Genomic DNA, 11,091 nt, shown 5'->3' on the forward strand with positions numbered 1-11,091 from the left:
GAGCTTGTTCTGGTCTTAAATATCACCCATTTTCCCCTTCTCCTCCACTCTTAGCCAATGAAACAAGTAACTATTTGTATTAATTTCAGCAGTTCTATCCCACAACCATTCCAACCATTCTTGTGTAAGAGGGGAGACAGCACCCTTTGTCATTCTCCCACCCTTCACCTCTAACAGATCTTTGTTTGCTTTGTCACACCAGTTTTTCATATTTATGCCTTTCTGTAATGATGCACCAGACCTAGCTGTCCTGTGCAGAGGGTGTGGTGATTCATTTTCACTGCTTTCTGCATTCCTTTGAGCAAAGTCTGTTCTCAGGAAAGCCAACTGAATACACAACTGAGGGCTCCAAGGAAGCCCTGCAGAAGCATCGTGGATAGTACAGCCATGTGTAAATAAAGCTTCCAGGACTGGACGGCATATCTCTCCCACCATTTTAATTCAGTGGCCATTTCAGTGCCCACACAAGACTTCCCATCATCCCATAAGAGAAAGGTGGATAAGGAGCCAGCCTAGTGCGTTCTACTACATGTTGTCATAGAAATGCCAGAAAATTCTCTGAAATAAAAAGGGGGCTTATTTTAAATGGGTCGCCAAGATGCAGAATTCAAAAAGCACTTGGGATTTTCACAGCAGAGGTTGTCATCAAGCACATCGTTTCTGCCTGTTGAGAATACTTAATAAATCATTTGGTGCTTAACCTTTCTTTCTTTGTTTCCAAGAAATGAGCTGTAGCCAATTCCCAGGACTGTAAAATACTGTCTCTGGCCTATTACAATGGCTGTAATACAACAGCTACACCAGGTCAGACCACGGACCCATCCAGATGCCTGGGGAAAAGTATAAGAACAGGTCAAATGCAACGATACTTCCCTGACACATTTCTGCAGCTTCCAGCAATTTACGATTCAGCAACTTCCTAAACCAGAGGCATTACCTTGCATTTAATAACCCTCAAGGGGCACTTCCTTCTTGTTCTGCCTTTTCAAACTCACAAATGTTTTCATGACCCATGCAGGAAGGCATCCCACAGCGCAGCGACACGAGGTGTAAAAGCAGCACCTCCTTCTGCTCATGCTGAACCTGCCTTTGGAAAATTCCACTTGATGTGTAGTTCTCACACTGGAAGAAACACTGAGTAACTACTTTGTGCTCACCTTCTCCACTCAACCCCTGATTTTACAGCACTCCACAATACTCCTCCACATCCCCCTCATGTTTTTTTTTTTTGCCAGACTACAGTCTCTGTCTACTCAGATGCTCTTCCTACAGTAGCCATTTCATACTTTTATTAATCTTGCTGCTCTTTTCTACCTTTTCCAGTTCTTTGTCTCATTTGAGACAAGGCCACTAGAAATGCACAGAAACATGGGTGCACACGTGTACACAGCGGCATGATTTCCCAATTATTTCCTTATAATTCCTAACATACAACTTTGATCAAATACTCCTGAATGCTGCGTTGATATTTTACCATACTCATGATCTTGTTTGAGTAGCACTAGCCAACTCAGAGCCTGTTATTACAGGTTAGGATCAGGGTTTTTTTCTGTGTGCATTGCCTCATTTTTATCTGTACTAAATTTTACCACCTATTAGATCAGCCAGTCAACCAGCATTTCAAGGTCTTTCTACAAATCAGTCCTCATTTTATTACCCCAAGTAATTTGGTACCATTGGTAAACTTTGTCTCATCCCTCTACACCTTCTGAGGATCATAGGCACACAGTATGTCACAGGCCCAAGCACGGATCCTTCTGGGAGTCTGCTGGTTCTCTCCTCTCGAAACCTTTTTCTTATTCTCCATGCATTTTACCATGCAAAGATATCCTCTCTCATTCTGTTCTTTAGGAGCCTTCGCTTATGACTGGAATCACACAAGCCACTTTCCAATTTTATTGAAAAGATTTAGAGCTCACTGTGGAACACAGCCACTGCTTCCCCCTCCTCTTTTGCATTTTGTTACCCTGGTACTGCTCATGAATTGCCTCATTCTTTTCACAAACTTCTTCGTGCTTTTATTAAAAATCTCTTTTAAAAGGACATTTTTTTTGTTTTTCTCTAGATATGGAATGTGGTCATCCCAAAACTACTTTGAATTACTCTTAAACTGGGGTTGGTCTTGTTTCCAGAGCAATTCCTTGTTTGTGAACGAGAGCTCATTACAGAAAGATGCTGTTTGAGTAGAAATTTCTTCTGTCTAGAGGCAACTGATACTGCATTTGTGCCAGCATGTTTCTCCTGATATGCTCCAATTAGTCTTCCTTAATTAACTGCTAAAATCTAGGACATTCTTCTCCAGCCTAGCTGTTGCCACCAGGACATCCACCTATGGCCTCAGGATTTACACCGTCAATTTATAATCTATAGCAAAGATGAATTCATTTTGTAAACAGGTTATTCCCAGAAGTTTAAACACATTAGAAAATAGTATCTCGTGCCTCTCCTTTAAGTTGGCCTTTCCCTTACCACGTTCTGTCTGGAGCGTAGCACCTAGCTCTACAAACTTCAAATATTTCATTCTCTCAAATGAAAAACACCCCACAAACTTCTGAGAGCTTTTTTTCAAACATTATTCCCACAAAGCAAGTTGCAGGCAAAGTTTTAGGCTTGTTGAAAACTCAAATATGTTTCATTTTAGTGAATTTCCAAGAAGAAACACTGTTTCTCAGAAGGAATTATGATTTTTAAGAATTGTGTAAGATGGGTACTGTTCTTGAGCTCTGCTGTGCCTTTAGCACCCACCTCATTATGGTCTTCTGAGAAACATCAGCCTTGGGGGAGCTCTGAATAGAAATTTTCAGAGCAGAATTAAGAAAACAGCTGTTCCACTTACGCAAAGAGGCTGCTCAAGTCTCTCAGTATATATTGCAAAATCTTCCCCTTTTGCGTTAGACCGAGAATCACCTATGTTACCATACGGAGCTGTTATCTTTACTCCTTTGTTTCCTTTACACATTCTAGCTTTACTTCAATTTTCTGCTTGCCTTTTCCATACATGGAAAAGTTAAAAACAAACAAAAACAGACCCAGAAGAAAGTCCTAACAAGGACAACTTTGCTGCAGGAAGCTTAAATTACAACTGAAACCAAGAACAAAGCCATAATCGTGTGCTTCCCTTAGCCTGCCACCCTGCAAGCAGAGAATTTAAAATTAGGGGGGGGGGGGGGGGGGAAGGAAAGAGAAACACACACTAGTTTTTCTGAAACTACATTTTCTTCCCTTTAAAGGGAAAAAACCCCACCACACACTGCGTTGGAATCTCACTGTAAGTACAGGTTTGTAGCTGCCTTGACCCGGGCTGTGCATCTTTGCTCTGGTGACTCAATGCAGAAGCATCACAAGTCTCCTGCAGGACTCCCTGTGGTGGCTCAAGGGGACATAAAGGCCAGGGCAGGATTAAAGCTGGTGCGATGCATGGTGGTAGGACCCAACGCCATGCACAGCAGAAAATGAGGCTTTTGGCAGGCACTCTGGAGGGGAATTGTTGCTTTCCCAGCATTCTGGCATATTCTTTCCAACAAGCTCATATACCCTAGTCTGGATATGCCTTTCTTTTGGGTGCACAGAAGACCCCAGGGAGTTCAGGGACGAGAGTAAAGACAGCTTTTCTATACACAGTTGTGATGTAAGGAGACAAGGTCCTCTCTGCCTCCTTGGAGCAGAAAGCCAGGGTAAACTGCCTCAGCTCTGCCAAAGCCCCGGGCAGCCTTACCTTTCCCATATGAACCACTGCCAGAAACAAAGCTGTGCACTCACCTTGGGGATTTTGGCAAATCGCCCCACTCGGGTATCTCGGATGCTGGTGATATCCAAAATTTCCATTTCCTACAACAAAACAAGGACAAGGAAGATTAGGAGACCCAAAGGAGGAAGGAAAGAAATCCATTGCTAAGCCCTCAGAAGCTGCAAAGCAGGTCTCAGCCAGCACGCTTCCCTGGGGAAGAGCTCTCCCAGCAGGACCAATGCAGGCAGGGAAACATCAGATGCTAGTGTGCCACCCTGGTAGGCTGGCTAGTGTGGAGCTGGCAGTGGTGGTCTGCAGCACCGTACAGGTTTATATGGGGAAACTCTACCCCAGTTAGAGTCTACGTGTCAATACAACCCAGAGTCTCCCATCACTGCTGCTCTCGGCCTGACTTCGTGCCTTCAAGACGGAGCAGCTGTGCTGGAAGGCAGGCAGGACCACCTCTCCCCACGTCGCTCCCAGCAGACTTTCACCTAATCTGGTCTGAAGCAATTCCCATGAGGACATTTCACAGCCTTCCCTAAGGTAGCCTGCTCCACATCCTCACCACTGCCTAGTTGTCATGTTTATTTTGTTTGTTCTTTTAATATCCAACCTGAATTTCCTTCCTCTGTTGCTAAATGGTCTGCTCACCATGGGCCTGGAGAACAAATTATACTTGTTGCAGCAGATAGTATTATTTTCCAAGATCACAATAAGGAACAACACGGATACCGTGTCTTCTGGCTGTATCCCCATTTTATTGTCAAACGGGATGGAAGTTTTACTCCTGATTCCACTCCTTTCTGAATCCCTAGGGCAAAAGTGGTGCAGCTTTTCTTCCTTGCTGTTGATGACAAGCAGATCTTAACACGAGTCAGCCAGCAATGAATAAGCCACACAAATTCAACAAACTATTGACCACACCACTCCACACTATCAGCCCACGTCTTGCCCCTGGCCGCTGCACTCCTGCCAGTCTGCCCCAGCTCCCTCCGACAGCCAGCATTTGCCCACCACCTTCGCTAGCTCACAGTCTGCAGATTCCCTCAGAGAATAGGAAAGATGCCAGACAAGTGCTTTCCCAAGGATGTAAAACATTCTGTTGCTCCACTGTGGCTCTCAAATTTGTTCACAGTTTATTTTAGGTGTTAATCAATAGCATTTTCCAGGAACATGAGACCCCCTCCAGTCTGGGTTTCCTCACGTCAGCTCTGCTTCCTTACCCCAGTGCCTTCCCAGGTAGTTAAATCCCTCATACCACTAACCCAGTGAAACACCTCACTTTTAGGGGTGGTAACAGCTCCCCTTGCCCCATTCTCTGCACTACTTCAGTGCTACCACTTCTTCCTGCTGTCTGCTGGAGCCCTTAAAGCAAAAATTCTACTGCCAGAAGCGGACCTTGAAAGGGGAATGAGCGTGACAGACGGCTAAAAGGAGAGCACACCTTCGAGAGGGATGTGACAGCCCTCAGCTCCATGACACTGTTCTCAGAAGACACGGCTGTGTGGCACTGGGGCACAATCTTCTGAGAAGGCAGAGCTCACCAACACACACCAGGTCTCCCGGCCAGGGCGCTGCATGGGACGCCTGTCTCTGTCTCTTTATCTACCATGCCTCTTCAGCATGTAGGTCACGAGAAGGAAGTAGAGCTGAACCACAGCTCTGTTCTGGAAAGCAGAAGTAAGCCCAGCCTTCCACCTCCAGTCAGCTCGATCTCTCCACCCCTTGTTATTACTCAGTAGCAAGGAACTGAATTCTTTTTCCTAAATTTTTTGCCAACAGCCGGCATCCTGTGGGTTACCTCCGGCAGCGCACACACCACCCCGGCTTGAGAGGAGCACAACTCGCTCTCCAGACTTCATGTAGTCTCTACATCATTAAGGCCACTATTTTTTTTTTAATTAAGTTTTCTAAAACCCCAACAAGTCAGTTAATTACAGCACAGGCTGCACATGAGTTACACATTAGCTCAAGCTGCATACATCTAGCCATTTCCTTTCCAGCTGCACCACTGCACTGGCTGGGAGAGTCCTTCAGCACACTGGCTAACGGGCCATCGGTACTGCTGTTCTCCATGCAGCCCTCTGAAGCACATCTAACGAACTTCGCAGGTATAAGATTCCAGCGTGACAAGCACAAAAAGGCCACGCTCATCTCTCTGGCATGTTTGCAGCTTAATTTCCTGCTCTTTTCTGAAGACAGACAAATCTGCCATTGAATAAGCACAAGACTCCCAGGTCCTTTGTGGGGGAGTTCCTGCCAAGTGGAATGAGTGCGGTAGTTTGCTCCTGAGCACAGAACTCGAGCACTTATGGTGTTTTCATCTTGCATAAACTTGAACTGACTATTTGGAGTCCAGGCTGTCAAGTCTTAGCACATACCTTATTCTGATCAGTCCAGTATAAGTAAAAGCCCTTTGGATCCACTCGAAGAATCACAGGAGAAGCACTTGCTGTTTCCTGACAAAAAAAACCCAACAACAACAAAAAATAAAACAAAACAACAAAACAGAAGAAAGAAGGTTAGCACCTTACATGACTTGGAGAACCCATCATGGGACATAAAGTTCCTAGTTCAAATATAGATCCAGTCAGGTGAATCATCCTCTGTGATTTATGGAAATGAACCAGACAATTTAGTACATCTCCAGAGTAATACTGTGGGGCGCTGGAAGCTGATCTCTGCTGAAGCCCGAGTCCCACCTAACACTACGCATTTAGCTAGAACTCCTCTCTTGGAGCTTTCTATATGATGAATTAAGAGAAGAAAGTACCTGCAGGTGCAATTGTTGCATGTGAACTGTCCCCCCTCCAAGGCACCTGTTTCCTTCTCCGAGCTCCAAAAGTCACCCAGGCCAAGCAGAGCCAACATCCACCCATGGCAGCTGCCACCAAGGCGCTCACACTTGTCACGCCAGCTCTCTTTACAGAGAAGGGGCCTAGTCAGGAAGGGTTCAAGGAGGGGTCCAGCTAATACAGCAGATGAATCTGCTTTAGGTAGCGATTCTTAAACTCCATGGACTAGCTGTTCACAGACTGTAAGAAGCAGCAGCTATTTAAACACCCACACTACAGGCACAAAATTAGATTAAATTATTCAGGGCTGATCCTGAACCCTATACAAAAGGGAGGCCCTTCACATCAGAACCAATGCATATGCTGCAGAGAAGACAGGCTGCTGTGAGGCTGTGTACTTCGCCTCTGAATAATTACACAGCTTCTGCATGTCCAGTTAAAGACAACTTCACTGACATTTTCAAGACAACATCCATTCCCCTCTCACGGGCAAGCCTGTGCTAAGAGATGAATTAGCGTGAGCTCTTTGGAGACAGAGATAAAGGATGCCTGGTGCCTCTACCGGGGTCCCCGCCCATTTGCTCATTCAGTCGAGATGACTCCTCACCGCGTTTGACCTCTGGTGCCACAGAAGACAGCATCATAAGATCTATCAGCCATTTCTAGGAAGGCTTCATATTCAATTCAGGAAGCTGAAATACCCAGCTACAGAGACGAAACCCATAATGGAACTTGGAAATTGTATTTGTCACTTGGCCTTGGGTTCTTCAGTTTGTTAGTGAGCTCATACCTCAGCGCATCTGTATTTCCAGAGACCACCACGTCCAGGTTCAGTATTCTTCATTACAGTAAGCTGCTCATGCCCCTGTGCATCGTATGTTCTCCTTTCGCTCCCTGTCCTGCTCACGCTGTGCTCGGGACAACATGGATCTGCACAGCACAATCCCCATGTTCCCAGAGCTCCTGGTTAGCTCCCCGAACTCATGGCCACGAGCCACGAAGAGCAGAAGAGGCACTGTGGTACTACTGAGGATTGCGCCGTGTTTCTAGATTAGCCTTATCTCCTGTGAAGCAGCTTTCTTGAAAGCAAGCTGAGGCTGCAGTAAGGCTGCTGACGGCTGCCCTCCTGATCAGGGACACAGACAGCTGGGGGGTGCAGGCAGACTCTCCTGTGGGGTGGCTCCCAGCACCAAAGGAAATGGTGAATTCTACAGAAGATGGTCTGGCAACCAAACAGGCTGCTGCTCACACTGTGGAGTTCTACTCTAGGGCAGAAAGCAAGTGTTGTCTGGTAAAATCCTGTATTCCATAAACTTTAAGATTTTTGCTTCTATTACAAGGGCTAAGAGTCAGCATAGAGCCAAAACCACATACATCTGCTCTGCTTAAGAGGTCAGCTACTACGTTGTGCCCCACCTCAGGTTTTGAAAGGGTCCCCAAGCTGGTTCTTGAAACAAACCATGTAGTAGGACTTAACCTCTTCAGCCTGCCTGGCAGCCCCAGCTTGCTGGGTGCTAAACAAAGCACAGCCAACTTGCTCCATACCCCAGGATGTTGCAGCTAACTCAGTGGGACAGGCCAGAATGGTCCTGCCCGGCGGAGATCCTACTGCACTCTCCTCTAGAGAACACATTACAAGTGCTGGACACGGTGAGGCACCACAGAAAACGTGTGGGTTTGCTTTTCTCAAGAAACAGTTGGATACAGCAAAGGCTCTAGTCCAGTCCCAAACTGCACAGAGGGATGCAAGGAGCCACTCTGATCTACCTTCAGTCCTTTGCCTCAGCTATTGTGGAAGGAGCTCCAAACTGTTACCAACAGCACAGCCAGGTCAATTCAAAGAGTGAGACAAAAAACCCCACAGACCCATGACGTCTGAAGAGCAGCAATCCTGCAACCCGGAGCTCCTGCCATCATCCTTTGCAGCCTGCTCTAACTGTGGAGTGGGAAAGTGTGAGGAGATGAAGCAACATGACCAGAACAGCCCACCTGTGGAGGCAGCCTTCATTATTGGTGGAGGTCAAGTCTGTAAACTACTTAATTAGAGGTAACCTTTTAGGAATGTTTACAAATCTGTAAGCCTTAGGGGAAAATCCACACAGGACTTGAGCTCCCCAACTCATACAGTTACTGCAGCAAATAAACACTTGGTGGGTCTTGGAAGCCCAGCTTGACTCACCCTGGGTTTCAAGGGAACCTAATCCCAGTGAGGTTCTTAACAGCTTCAAGTTTTTGGGAAAGTAGTCCCCAAGGACTGAGCATAGAAAGTCAACAGCAATTTTGCCAAGTTTGGCTACTGTTATTCTCAAGCCAAATCCCTGCTCAAAGTCAAAGAAGTCCCAGGTGCATTCTGGAGGCAGTGGCCCCACAGGAAAGAAAGGGAAGGCTGCGCTTTCCACCATATCCTGGTGCCATCCTCCTGTTTGTGTACAGCGAGTGGAATAACCGCTGGCGATATTCCAGCCTGCCTTCTGCAGCACCCATCCTTTCTGTCAGCTGCATCTCACATTGCTCTCATTTCTCAGCGCCGCTGGACCACCCCTGCTTACACTGCACACAAGTGATCTCCCCCGCACACGCTGCCTTGGGACTCAGAACTCTATTCCAGCTTTACGCCCACAAAAGTAAGCGCTAATCCCTCCTGCGCTGCTGCTGGAGGCTCCTTCTAATGTGTCTCATTTGCAATACCACATCAAATGTTTTCCCCAGATCTTGGTGAATAATCATAACCTGGCCTGCCCCCTGTTTTAGCAACATTCATGCTCAGTAGCAAACTATTCATACTCCAGACAAAATGGATGGGTGGCTGCTGTCCTCTTGCTTGTGGGAAATACTAGTTTGCCTTCTTAGAAAGGGGGACTACTACATTCAAATTAAACTTCTCTTCTGCCATTTCAGACTTTCTTCCCCTCACAATGAAAGGCAAACAGAGACTGGAAACCAGGTCTTTTGAATATACAAGAGAATGCTGAGTTGGAGAAGCAGCAGCTTTTCGCAACACCCTCCATGGTTAAAGCACAGGCCCCTTGCTGCTTGGTCACTTCACGCTTAGTAGCTCACAGACCCACAAGCCAGGCTGTCGTGGAAGGACATGGCTCACCCGGAGCCACTCCAGCACCAGGGCCATTAAGAGGAAGCAACTTGGAGCCCAATTTCCTCTCTATCTGCAAAGCATGGAGAGTCCATCAGTTCTGGAGTAAATCCTACCCCTCACGCTCCTCCGGACAGTACGAATGCAGCATGTGCCCCTCGCCCCAAGGAGACCCCCAGCAGCAAGTGCCTTCCTGAGGGCTGGTTCACACACACAGACAGAACCCCGGGGTCCTACACCAGGGAAGCTGTGCACACAGACCATTTACTTCCATCCTCCACAAGAATGAGAGGTGCAGAAGCCACATCACCAGCCCCGACACAGCCCTCAGCTCTGTTCTTCTCAGTTCACTCTCCCCATTCAGACATCCCTGCTCTCAGGTACAACACACAGCTCCCAGCCTCCCCTCAAACCCTGGCCCTACCAGCACACGTACAATCTAGCGAAGCAAAAACCCCAGTACTCACATCATCCCACTTGATGAAGCGCTCACCCTTGGAGAGATACTCCTTCACCTCTGGGGGCTGCAGGACAGGCGTAAGCACTGACATTCTGTCCTGCAGATGTGCTCCTCGGCCACCAGAAGCAAAAGCAGCTGCAGTTTGCTCCTCCTTGGCCCCCTCTCCTCTATCTCTGCCTCTCACATGGCAGGGCGCTCTGCCATGGCCACTGTTGGCATCAGAAAGCAAACAGCCTCTTATATCCCAGCCAAATTTAGGAGGGGCAGGGGCAGGCAGGCGAGGACCGATGAATCTGCATTGTAAATCAACGGCTCTCCAAGCATGCACGCGGAGCTCAGCCCAAGGTCACCCAGAGGAAAGCTTGCGATGGGTTGGGATGCCCGCGTGGGCAGTCACGCACGCCGGCTCTCCAGGAGAGACCTACTCCTCAGAGTTGTACTTGAAGCGCACGGTTTGTAGCGCTTCCGTAACTGAACTTCCTTAAATGTTCTCTTTGACAAAGTGCAGGCATTGCCAGCCGACACTCAAACTATTTCAGCAGATGTGGTTACGGAACAGCTCAGGCTTCAGCTACAAGCAGACTGCCCCCTTCATGTGACAGACCAAATACCACCTAAAATAAACTTACTCTTTGCTCTGTACAGACTCCACTTCTGAGGCCACTTGCTGCACTGTCCAGTCTAACTTTTTTCATTTCTCTTACGGGTTCTTCTGAATATCAACCTGAAAAGTGAGACAGACCAACAGAGCAGATGTAAATTCCAGAGACAGATGAAAAAACATTCACAAGAGTCCCTAGGAGCTGCAATATTCTCCAGATTCACTTGGGTCTGCTGCAGATACTGTGGGAACACAGAATGAGAGAGATGTGTAAGGTGGGGATTATAACCACAAAGCTGAAGGGAAGTGGCAGGAAGCAGGACAGAAGGTTAATGGCAAAGAGGGCAAAACCTGCTCCTGACCTTGGAATGAAGGAATTCCGCGTGGACAGCGGAGAAGAGGAGCGCTGGTGGC

General features: G+C 47.3%; 1 protein-coding gene across 3 annotated transcripts in view; it reads right to left on the reverse strand.

Moving 5' to 3' along the window:
- The window catches only part of PLCB2 (phospholipase C beta 2), a 48,348-nt gene extending 37,821 nt beyond the window's left edge, over window positions 1-10,527 (reverse strand). For 2 of the 3 annotated variants that reach the window (XR_012625468.1, XR_012625469.1), the window contains exons 1-3: window positions 10,084-10,527; window positions 6,112-6,189; window positions 3,760-3,828 (exon numbers count right to left, since the gene is read on the reverse strand). Coding sequence is in view for 1 of the 3 variants with exons in the window: in XM_074842584.1 (XP_074698685.1) it covers window positions 3,760-3,828; window positions 6,112-6,189; window positions 10,084-10,167 (231 nt within the window). In the remaining 2 variants the exon portion in view is untranslated. The remainder of the gene's footprint in view (window positions 1-3,759; window positions 3,829-6,111; window positions 6,190-10,083) is intronic. The other variant, XM_074842584.1, reaches the window with a different exon arrangement.
- Between the last annotated feature and the right edge of the window lie 564 nt (window positions 10,528-11,091).

The sequence above is a fragment of the Strix aluco genome, chromosome 16 (genome assembly GCF_031877795.1).
Source record: "Strix aluco isolate bStrAlu1 chromosome 16, bStrAlu1.hap1, whole genome shotgun sequence".
Taxonomy (NCBI): Eukaryota; Metazoa; Chordata; class Aves; order Strigiformes; family Strigidae; genus Strix; species Strix aluco.